This window comes from Vipera berus (genome assembly GCF_964194415.1).
Source record: "Vipera berus genome assembly, chromosome: 4".
NCBI lineage: Eukaryota > Metazoa > Chordata > Lepidosauria > Squamata > Viperidae > Vipera > Vipera berus.
The window spans coordinates 88,460,397-88,472,983 of NC_138206.1; the positions used below are offsets into that span (position 1 = coordinate 88,460,397).

At 37.0% G+C, this 12,587-nt stretch overlaps 1 protein-coding gene across 2 annotated transcripts in view; it reads left to right on the forward strand.

Annotated features, from left to right (window-relative positions):
* SLC9A2 (solute carrier family 9 member A2) overlaps window positions 1-12,587 on the forward strand; it is a 65,270-nt gene that overhangs the window by 40,944 nt on the left and 11,739 nt on the right. For both annotated transcript variants that reach the window (XM_081326471.1, XM_081326472.1), the window contains exons 5-10: window positions 1,729-1,931; window positions 2,885-2,974; window positions 3,508-3,578; window positions 3,893-4,054; window positions 7,214-7,313; window positions 11,424-11,549. In XM_081326471.1, the coding sequence (XP_081182597.1) occupies window positions 1,729-1,931; window positions 2,885-2,974; window positions 3,508-3,578; window positions 3,893-4,054; window positions 7,214-7,313; window positions 11,424-11,549 (752 nt within the window). The remainder of the gene's footprint in view (window positions 1-1,728; window positions 1,932-2,884; window positions 2,975-3,507; window positions 3,579-3,892; window positions 4,055-7,213; window positions 7,314-11,423; window positions 11,550-12,587) is intronic.

The following is a 12,587-nucleotide window of genomic DNA, read 5'->3' on the forward strand; positions in this document are numbered from 1 at the left end:
TAACTGAATTAAATCTATCTCCCCTACCAAAACCAACTAGAAACAGTCCTGGAAATAGAAAGAGAACTGATGTAACACTGTACAGGTGAAACTCGAAAAATCAGAATATTGTGCAAAAGTTCATTTGTTTCAGTAATGCAATTTAAAAGGGGAAACTAATATATGAGATAGGCTCATTACATGCAAAGCAAGATAGTTCAAGCCGTGATTTGTGATAATTGTGATGATTATGGCTTACAGCTCATGAAAACCCCAAATCCACAATCTCAGAAAATTAGAATATTACATGCAATCAATAAAACAAGGAGTGTACATAGAACAATATCGGACCTCTGAAAAGTATAAGCATGCATATGTACTCAGTACTTGGTTTGGGCCCCTTTTGTAGCAATTACTGCCTCAATGTGGCGTGGCATGGAAGCTATCAGCCTGTGGCACTGCTGAGGTGTTATGGAAGACCAGGATGCTTCAATAGCAGCCTTCAGCTCTTCTGCATTGTTCAGTCTCATGTCTCTCATCTTTCTCTTGGCAATGCCCCATAGATTCTCTATGGGGTTCAGGTCAGGCGAGTTTGCTGGCCAATCAAGCACAGTAATCCCACGGTCATTGAACCAGGTTTTGGTGCTTTTGGCAGTGTGGGCAGGTGCCAGGTCCTGCTGGAAAATGAAGTCAGCATCCCCATAAAGCTAGTCTGCGGAAGGAAGCATGAAGTGCTCCAAAATCTCCTGGTAGACGGCTGTGTTGACCCTGGACTTAATGAAGCACAGTGGACCAACACCAGCAGATGACTTGGCTCCCCAAATCAACACAGACTGTGGAAACTTCACACTGGACTTCAAGTATCTTGCAGTGTGTGCCTCTCCATTCTTCCTCCAGACTCTGGGTCCTTGGTTTCCAAATGAGATGCAAAAGTTGCTCTCATCAGAAAAGAGGACTTTGGACCACTGAGCAACAGACCAGGTCTGTTTTTCTTTAGCCCAGAAGACGCTTCTGACGTTGTTTGTTGTTCAGGAGCGGCTTGACAAGAGGAATACGACATTTGAAGCCCATGTCCAGGATCTGTCTGTGTGTGGTGGCTCTTGCACTGACTCCAGCCTCAGTCCACTCCTTGTGAAAGTCCCCAACACTTTTGAATGGCCTTTTCCTGACAATCCTCTCCAGGCTGAGGTCATCCCTGCTGCTTGTGCACCTTTTTCTTCCACACTTTTCCCTTCCACATAACTTTCTATTAATGTGCTTTGATACAGCACTTTGGGAACATCCAACTTCTTTTGCAATTACCTTTTGAGGCTTTCCCTCATTATGGAGGGTGTCAATGATGGTTTTCTGCACAACTCTCAGGTCAGCAGTCTTCCCCATGATTGTGATTCTTACTGAAGCAGACTGAGAGACCATTTAAAGGCTCAGGAACCCTTTGCAGGTGTTACGGCTTAATTAGCTGATTAGAGTGGGACACTTTGAGCCTAGAATATTGCACCTTTTCACAATATTCTAATTTTCTGAGATTGTGGATTTGGGGTTTTAATGAGCTGTAAGCCATAATCATCACAATTATGACAAATCACGGCTTGAACTATCTTGCTTTGAATGTAATGAGTCTATCTCATAGTTTCCCCTTTTAAGTTGCATTACTGAAATAAATGAACTTTTGCATGATATTCTAATTTTTCGAGTTTCACCTGCTGGTTAAAAGGATACCATGATCAATTTGTTTTGTTTTGTTTTTAGGAGTTTTTGCATTGACTCAGGTAATAAATGTATTTCGGACAATTCCTATAACATTTAAAGACCAGTTCATTATCGCCTATGGAGGCCTTCGAGGAGCTATATGTTTTTCTCTGGTCTTCCTTCTCCCTTCTGCTGTATTCCCTAGAAAGAAACTTTTCATTACTGCTGCTATCGTAGTGATATTCTTTACCGTGTTCATTCAGGTAAGAATATTTCCAATAGTTATATATACAATATAATTAATAGTTCTTTTCATAGAAAACCTGCAATTTGTCCAATTTACAATACTAATTGTCACACAAAAAGAAATTGCCAGAAATTGCATATGTCTGTGACTGAACATCTCAGATTTGTATCAAAGCCTATTTCTAGATCTTGTCTTATTCATTGACAATAACACCATCTATCCTATGAACTAGGCCTGCATCTTCAGCTTTATTTCTGATGCCTGCCTTGCTTTTCATCCTCCATTTGTTATATTCTCATTTTTTTTAAATTCCATTTATATCCCGCCCTTCTCCGAAGACTCAGGGCGGCTTACAAGCTTAGCAGTAGCCTTCATTCTATGTATATGCCTGCTTATTAGGGCTTTCACACACACCCCAAGCGGCATTATTACAAAGTCAGCTTATTGCCCCCAACAATCTGGGTCCTCATTTTACCTACCTCGGAAGGATGGAAGGCTGAGTCAACCTTGAGCCTGGTGGGACTCGAACCTGCACTAATTGCAGGCAGCTGGTGTTACTTAAGGAGGCATTAGCCCACTGCTCCACCAAGGCTCCACCAAGGCTCCACCAATATTGATTTGTGCAACATTACAAAACTCTATCCCTCTTGGATGTTAAATAATTTTTCTAGTTGGTGAAGTAATCAACTCTTGTCTTGACATATTGAAGTATTTTCTGGTACCTTTCCTTATATTTGAGCCCCCTTGTAAACTTTATCTAATTCTCTTCATCAAAAATAATTAATCCGTACAATGTGAAATCTTTCCTCAAACTGCATCTCCTTTCACAACACAAATATTTGTAGTATAATGCTATATACTGGCCATTCATTTATTAAAATACACATTGAATAGAATATGAAAATGACATCATGGCAAATCATGTTGGGCTGAAGTGAATGTCATGCTTGTGTCTGCTCTTCTGTACAGGGAATGACAATTCGCCCACTGGTGGAGTTTCTTCATGTCAAAAGATCAAATAAGAAGCAACCAGCAGTCAGTGAAGAAATCTACTGCCGGGTATGTTTGCAATTTGAGGTGTATTACAAGCCTTTTGGGAAATGCCCAGAATCATGCTTCCCAAATTGTGCATGTTGTAATATTTTACATTTTTAAATTGGGACTTAACTATTTAATAAATGGAACTTTCAGTACTTCTTTTGGCCTAGAGTAGACCTAGAGGCCCTGTAAAAAACTGAGACACTAAAGATACCATGCACTGAGAAAAAGATACATACATCTAAATAACAAGCAGTGTGTTCAATTGGAGACACTTTCCTTTTCAAGTGGTGATAATGTAACATTTATAACATGTTTTGATTCACAATGTTCCATCAAGTTTGTCTTGACTCTTAGTAATGATTTCACACATAAATTTATTGTTGATTTTAAAAACAATTGTATTGGATAACAATTTATCTTATAAAATTCATTTCATAGTTATTTTGGTATTGATATTTTATTGGGTATAAAATCAAGATAACTTTCTTACAGAAACAGGTAATATATACATTTGTTTAATAATAATGTAATGACTTTTTTTTACATCCAAGTTCTTCGACCATATCAAGGCTGGTATTGAAGATGTGTGTGGACACTGGGGTCACAACTTTTGGAGAGATAAGTAAGTAGCATATTTAGTAATGATATAAAAGAACAAGTGGAAAAATCAATGTATTATTTAAATTAATATTTACATTTTGAATATTATGAAATTTACAAATATATACTTTAAATTTAAGAATTATTTTGTTTCAGAAAACATGAACATTTAATTTTCATTAATTTCTGTCACAAATTCAAAACTTCATTTCAGTTAGAAACTAATTCTCTAAATGTCTACAGTCAGAAGAATTTACTTTATAAAAACAAAATTTGCTACACTTTCAATTCATTTTAATTCAGGTTAATTAATAGAATGGTTCTTGCTTCTTACAGATTTATAAAATTTGATAAGAAGTACCTAAGAAGACTTTTAATTAAGGAAAAACAACCAAAATCAAGAATTGTTGCCCTGTACAAGAAACTGGAAATAAAACATGCCATTGAAATGGCAGAGAATGGGATGTTAAGCACAGTTCCATCTTTAGCTTCTATCAAGTAAGTATTTATTTATTTAATTGATTTTATATACCGCCCTATTCCCGAAGGACTCAGGGCGGTTTACAGGGCGAATTAAAACAATACAAATAAATACAATTAAAATAGAATTAAATTAAGACTAGCCCACAATTAAAACAAATTAAAATTTAAAATTTAAAGTTAAATTAAAACCCCCTCAGTCCAGGCCAGAAAGATCAAATAACCAAGTTTTCAGGTCCTGGCGAAACGAGCGAAGGTCTGGGGCAGTCCGAAGTTCCACCGGCAGTTCATTCCATAGGGCAGGCGCGCCCACAGAGAATGCCCTCCCCCTTGGAATCACCCGCCGTCATTCCCTAACCGGCGGAACCCTAAGGAGGCCCTCCCTGTGGGAGCGCACAGGACGATGGGAGGCTGATGCTGGCAGCAGGTGCTCCCTGAGATAATCTGGACCCATGCCATTTAGGGCTTTATAGGTCATCACCAGCACCTTTATAGGTCATCACCAGTAGAGAGAAATATGGAGCAATACTATATCAGTGTCAGAATATACTTCTTAAAAGACTGAAGTTGAATTCTTCACTTCTTTGCAGCTCAAAAAAAGGACAAAAAGGAGCATGCTGTTTTGTCTTTGTTTTTTACATTTAGGACTAAACACATTAATCCATTTAGTTACTTCTGGGATTTATTTCCTTTCAAAAATTTAATTTCCAAGCTTTTCCATTAGTTGATAATAAAATGCAAACAAAAAACAGAATAAGTAAAAGCATATATGGAAGTGAACATTAGGAATAAAATTTAAAATATTTTGTTTTTTATGTATTGATTTCTAAATCAATCTGGGAAATATTTGACCCTGTTGGACCTGATGAAGTGAACAGGGTCCTCAATGCTGTCAGCACCACCACCTGTCAGTTAGATCCTTGTCCCTCCTGGATGGTGAAAGCCTCCATATGGTGACTAGCGGGTGGGTTTAGGCAATGATTAATTCGTCACCCCAGGAGGGGATATTTCTGGGGCATTTTAAGGAGACTCTGGTTTGTCTCAGTGGTGGGATTCAAATACCTGAACAACTGGTTTTATTATGTGATGCAGGCCTGGGCCTCTGATGCCTAGAACAGACTTCCAGAAGTGGCATCATGCACTTCCGGTGGGTTGTTCTAGGCCTGGGAGGCCTCCTCCAGGCCTCCGATGCCTAGAACAGACTTCCAGAAGTGGCCTAGGCTAGACTTCCAGAAGCCAGCCGGAAGCAGGTAAATTTAGCTACCAGTTCTTTCAAACTGCTGTGAACTGGTTGAATCCCACCACTGGTTTGTGTCCTCCTTAAAAAAAACACCGCTGGATCCCACCTGCCTAGACAATTGTCATCTTAGTCATCTCACATTTGGACTATTGCTCTACATGGGATTACCCTTGAAGAGCATTTGGAAGTACAGCTGTGCAGAGTGTGATGGGATGGCCAGTTTTGGGGGCCCAAGAGTGTGGCCCATGTAATACCACTGCTCCACGAGCTGCACTGGTGGTCTGTTTTCAGGTGCAGCTCAAGGTGCTTTAAAATCCTTCACGGCATGGATCCAGACTACTTGCGAGACTTGTCTCATCCCATTGGGATTGACCTACCTCACTTGTGCCAGCAGAGGAGGCATGCTGCAGGGCCCCTCAGTCAGGGTATTCCAGTGGCTGGGTCCAGGACAAAAGGCTTTTTTGCTGTTGCTCTTGCCCTTTGGAATATTTTGCGCCCAGAATAAGGTTGGTCCCAACCCTCCGGACCTTCCACAAGAGCTTAAAGCCCTGGCTCTGCCTGTTGGCTTGGGGCTCCAAAAGAGAGGCTTCATGTTGGGGGTGATTTATAGATTAATATCAGATCTCATCTCTCTCTCTCCCCCCCCCGCTCATCCTATTTTCTTCCTTCCCTTTTTTAGCCATTGCTATTTCGTTATAGCTATTTTATACTTTTATATTTATATTTTTGTAGTATTTTATTTATAGTTTTAATACTGTAATCTGCCCTTGTAATAAGCTGGGCAGCCAATACATTTAATAAATAAAATAATAAAATAAATAAGTAAAACAATAAACTAAGTACCTGTTGTACTCTCAAAAGAGTCCATAAAATCAGGACATTGCTCCTGTTTATATTTCAACATAGGAAAAGGACCTCTAGTCATGAGCTTCTTAAGTAGACTTAATGCAAGGTTAAATGGGAAATTAAACACCAAAAACAGCTTAAAAAGCTTTCTCTTCCTCCCATCTATTATCTTCCTTTTTTTTTATTAAAAAGTTTTAACATACATTTTATCTATTATCTTCCAATTACTTTGGCAATACAACTCCCCAAATTTCCAGCCAGAAACCTCTTTCAATCAGAGTGGGGGAAACAGAGTTAACATTGATTTATAGATTTGTTTGTGTATATCTAAGTGTTTTTTCATGCATGTAAAATTAGAGTTATGGGTAATTGTATTTTTCTATAATGAAGAGGCAGAATTAGGGATAGAGACAGAAATAGATATATAAACTATCTTAATCCAAGAAGTACAAAGAAACAAACAAACAAGAAGAACCCTCATGAATATAACCAAAAAGTGTAATAATGACATTCATAACTGGGTCCCAAACCTCATTGAATAGGACTGCTTTGAATTGTTTATGAAATATCAGTAAAATGAAGGCTGGGTTATGGATGGGGGTATTACATATAAAAGATATGACCATAGGGGTTTCAGAAGCTCATAGTAGTTTAAAGTAGCTAAAAAGGATTAATATAGAATTAATATATGTTTAATATGTATTATGAACTTGTTACTGGTTACAATTTACCAGGAAATACTTTCAGCTTTTCAGAACAAAATTTATATTGAGATTTTGATAATATAAAATATATTTAAATTTAATTGAGTAAAATATATTAAAAGGCATAGGAAATTAATTCTATAATCAGTTGACATTGATATGAATTATGAATTAAATTCTCAAATATTTATGAATGAAAGAAACTATGGATCGTATCTACTCGGGAAAATTATAGATTTATTTAACATTTTATCAACTTGCACTTTAAAACATGATAAATGTGTTTTCTTTCTTTTAATTGATTTTCTATCTTTGAAAAAATGTATAATTCATATTATTCCAATGAATCATCTGTTTAGTTCTATATTTTATCTCCTGTTACAACAGTGAACCTCAAGAAGGAGAAAAAATAAATACACCTTATTCTGGCCAAATGGATAACATAAGAGACATTTTAACAAAAAATCTGTATCAGATACGGCAAAGAGTAAGTAAACAACAAGATATTAGAATAACATCTTGGTGTGGCTATATCTACTTTCTCAGAGGGCTATTTTTTCCATTTTCCAGTAAAAACACTAGTATGTCAATTTAAAATGTAGATGCAGAAATAATTTCTATTAAAATCAATGGAATTTATCTCCAAACAAATGTATTTAGGCTTATTGAATAAGAAAGGTGATGAATTGCTATGCAATAAAGAGAAATAATTATGTTTTTGCAAAAAGACTTAAGAAAAGTTTTGAAAAAGACAACTGGAACTGTTTTTAAATATGTGTCTCTTGATATTAAAATTGAGTATACAATGCCTGGAACATAAACACAGCATTACATGTTGGATCAGATATTTTGAATGCAAGGATGAACGTGCAGGCTACTCTTCATACATGTATAGTTAGTTGTAAACATATGCCTCATTTTCGCATGCCTACCCCCAGTGATTTCTGCTGTAATAAAAATGACATGAGCCTTGTTCATCTTACATTTAACATACAGAAAAGAAAAACTTAGATTTGTCACTGACATTGGCAATAGAAACATACCAATTTTTTTTGTTTGCTAGGAAGGACAGATACCTATAAAGAACAGCAAAATAGCTGAATGTTCATTGCCAATGAACAAGTTTTGTAATCCTGTGTGTGTGTGTGTGTGTGTGTGTGTGTTTTGGTGGTGAGGAGAAGACACTGATAATTTCCCCCTTATTCCTAGCAAAACCCCACGTATAGGAGTATAATCTACAGCCCATCAGTTGCTGTTGAACAGGTTATCTGAGGCTCCATGTGGTGAAGAATAGAATTAAGAGTTTGTGTGATGATGTATTTTTTTCACTGAAATCAGATTCAAGCATACTTCTGAATACCCAGGGAGGATTCCCAACTCAGTCAATCATATAGTCAACCAGTAGGCTGCATGTCTTCAAAGTTTCATACTCCAATTAATCAAACTCAGAGAGAACCTACGAAAGATCCCATGGATGAAAATCCTAAAGGGGAAAACAACCCAAGAAACGTGGGAAACCCTGAAAAATGTGATCACAAAAGCCCAGACAAGCATAATACTACTGAGAAAGAAAAACAAGAAATCCAAGAAAAACCAGCATGGTTGCACAAAAATCTCTCTAACAAACTGAAAGACAAAAAGGACAAATACAAAAAATGGAAAGAGGGACACATAACCAAGGCTGATTATCAGCAGACAGCCAGAACATGCAAAGAAGAAGTCAGGAAAGCAAAGGCTCAGAACGAACAAAGACTCGCAGCAGAAATCAAGGACAATAAAAAAAAGTTCCTTCCAACATATTAAGAAAAAGAAAGAAGTCAAGGAAACTGTAGACCCATTAAAGAATGAAGATGGCAAGGAAATTACAGGCAACAGAGAGAAAGCAGAGCTGCTTAACTCATACTTTGTGTCAGTATTCTGACTCTAACTGTTGGTTAATGATTTATCCCCTTGCTGAGACCCCTGTGCCTGGCCTGTATAAGCGGATACTATCACTGTTAACAGCCTTTGCAAGATAGCAGAACTCATGAAAGTACCTTTTATCATCCAGAAGTACCTTTATTTGCATGCAGAGAAGATTACAGCAAACAAGATGTGGTAGATGATGAATGGACGGTATTCCAAGGTCAAAAGACAGTAATGGGACCTACTGTGTCTGCATGTTATGGTGGGAGGTGAAGCACGGAGGAAGGAGAAGCAGGAAGTACGTCCCAGAATGGGAGGGGTGAAAGTACAGAGTTAAGAAAGAGGAGGAAGTACATCACAAAATGGGAGGGATTGGCTGACCACATTAGCATAATGTTGCAATTCCCCAAACAACCACATGGTGGCAGCACGATATGCATTATATAGTTCTGATGTGACAGCACAGTCTTCACACAAAAAGAAACTATAGCCCAACATATCAAAAAACCCATTGCAAAAGACATACTAGAAACAAAAATTAAAATAAGCAAGAAAATGGTAAGTGAACTCCTATCTGACCTTGACGAGTATAAATCACTGGGATCCGACAGATTACATCCCAGAGTTCTGAAAGAGCTGGCAGATGTTATCTCAGAACTGTTACACCACATCTTTCATAAATCCTGGATCACCAGGGAAGTACCTGAGGATTGGAAAAGGGCTGATGTGGCCCGATCTTCAAGAAAGGAAAAAAAATAAACCCAGGAAACCACAGACCAATCAGTTTAACATCAATACCTGGGAAGATTCTAGAAAAGATAATAAAAAAACAGATCTGTGAACAACTAGAAGCAAACAAAGTCATAACTAGTAACAACAGATTATGCCAAACCAATCTTATCTCATTCTTCGATAAAGTGACTAAACTAGTAAACCAGTGAAACGCAGTGGAGTAGTATACTTAGATTTCAGTAAGGCATTTGACAAAGTAGACCACAACCTACTGCTTGGTAAGTTAGAAAAAGGTAGAATAAACAACATCACCACCAGATGGATCTGTAGCTGGCTGACAAACCATACTCAACAAGCAGTCCTCAACGGCACTATATCCACATGGAAACAAATTAGCAGTGAGGTACCACAAGGTTACGTCTTAGGCCCAATACTCTTCAATATCCTCATAAATGACTTAGATGAGGGAATTGAAGGGGAGCTCATCATATTTACAGATGACACCAAAATGTCAGGAGTAGCCAACACCCCAAAAGACAAACTAAGGATCCAAAAAGATCTTGACAAACTTGAACAATGGGCCCTATCCAACAAAATGAGTTTCAATGTGGAGAAAAGCAAAGTTTTACACTTAGGTAGGAAAAACCAAAGGCACAAATACAGATTGGGTGAGACCTAGCTTAAAAATAGTAACTGTGAGAGGGACCTTGAGTCCTAGTGGACAATCACTTCACTATGGGCCAGCAGTGTGCAGCAGCAACCAGAAAAACTAATACAATCCTGGGTTGTATAATCAGAGGCATAGAATCAAGATCATGTGAAGTACTAGTAGCACTTTACACAGCCCTAGTAAGACCACTCCTGGAATACTGCATCCAGTTTTGGTCACCATATCACAAAAAAGATGTTGACAGTTTGGGAAAAATTCAGAGCAGAGCAACTAAGATGATCAAAGGCCTGGAGGATAAAACATACAAAGAATGGCTGTGGGACTTGGGTTTGGCTAGTCTAAAGAAAAGAAGAAATAGGGGAGACATTATAGCAGTGTTCCAGTATCTGAGGGCTGCCACAAGGCAGAGGGGATCAGGTTGTTCACCAGAGCACCAGAGGGAAGGACGAGAAACAATAGTTGGAAACTGGTCAAGGAGAGAAGCAACCTGGAATTAAGGAGAAACTTCCTGACAGTGAGGACAATCAACCAGTGGAACAGCTTACCCCCAGAGATCGTGGGCACTCCATCACTGGAAATTTTTAAGAACAGACTAGACAATCACCTGTCTGAGACAGCATAGGTTCTTCTGCTTGAGCAGGGGGTTGGACTAGAAGACCTCCAAGGTCCCTTCCAGCTCTATTCTATTCTATTCTATTCTATTCTATTCTATTCTATTCTATTCTATTCTATTCTATTCTATTCTATTCTATTCTATTCTATTCTATTCTATTCTATTCTATTCTGTTTTATATTTTACTGACTGTGGTAAAGTGCCAAGACTCCAATTCTGGCAATGTATACATTTAGCATATCTATAAATATATATACTGTAAAAAATGAGTGTTAGAAAGTGTGGGAATTCTATTGTTCCAGTATCAGTTAGGGAACATTTATTTGTGTGGAAAACAATTTAGAGATTTTTTTTTAATCTAGCCATAGTGACAGTGTATCTCTATGCCTCATCTTACATATCAAATAGGTTGGATTATATAAATGTCTGTAATATTATTGACATTTCTGAAATTCAACATTTAAGTTATTAAAATAAATTGTGGTACTAAGGGAAACTACCAAAATAATAAATTACTTATGGAATATTACATTATTTTCAGGTGTTGCATTAAGCTAATTATGCTTTATATTTTTGAGATATCTTAAAAACAAAATAAGATGCAGAAAGCCTTTCCATCATAATCACCACTATTAATATATTTTTAAAGCATATATTTTCTTATTTGTTTGTTGCAGACTCCATCATATAATAGATACAGTCTTGCTGAAGATGCAAATGAAAAGCAGGCCAAAGAAATTTTGATTCGTCGCCGACATAGCCTAAGGGAGAGCATTAGGAAAAGCAAGAGTTTGTCAAGACCAGTATTTATATATTTAATATATTTTACATGGGATTTTATTACACAATGTATTTTACTATATGAATGGGGCACTTAGGTCTCTAAATGATTCTCAGTAGGTTGATCCTATATCACTAAATACCGATTCTTTTTCATGATAACACATGAAACCAATGAAAGATATCAATGATAAAAGCAGTCTTTTGGGGACAAATACTGTGCATCTTCCATGGGAGATTGAGAGTGACCACTATTTTGGTTTCATACTCAAATGTTTATTTCTTTATAACAAGAGCCTCTAAATGTTTTTGTAAGGAGAGCTATTTCTACTTAGTGGAAAATAGCTGAACAATTAAAATATATACAAGATATATAATAATATACATAGATTAATAAACCAAACATGTGTAACTAGATTATATTAGTAATTTTATTAACATTTTGGTGGAATGAAGTTATTACTTAGTCAATTTAAGACTAATCTTTATCTTTATTTCAACATGGAGAATAAAAATAATTCATTCTTAACGGAAATAACACCCCCCTCCTCTTTTCTCCCCTGCTCTGATTTGCTTTTGCAAATTATTTTACTGTCTATGGTAAAAATGATATTACAACTGTGTACATCTTGAATTAAATGAATTTAAAGGAATCATGTTTAAACAACTTTTGAGCATATCTAAAAAATATGAGTAGCAACAGCCACAGTCTTTGTTGCTTCAAAGTAGTAAGATTTAGCTGCCTTGCTTATAAGGCATGGCCTTCAAAATCCACCCTTGTGCTGTTTGCTTGCACCTAATAATTTCAGATATAGACTCTTTGAATCCTACTGGACCAGCTAGGCAGAGAAGTGAAAGTTCTGAAGAATAGACTTCTTGTGCTGAATGATTTTTCTTTGTGAAAAAGTGGGTTAGAGTGGAACTAAATAAAGTATAGATGACAAAGGAGAATCTAAATTCTTAAATCAAATTAAATCAATTCTATGTAGGCTCTTAAGCTTATGGCCTTAAAACTATAACCCCTAGTAAATAACAGAGGGGAGAGTGGGCACCCTTGCCTG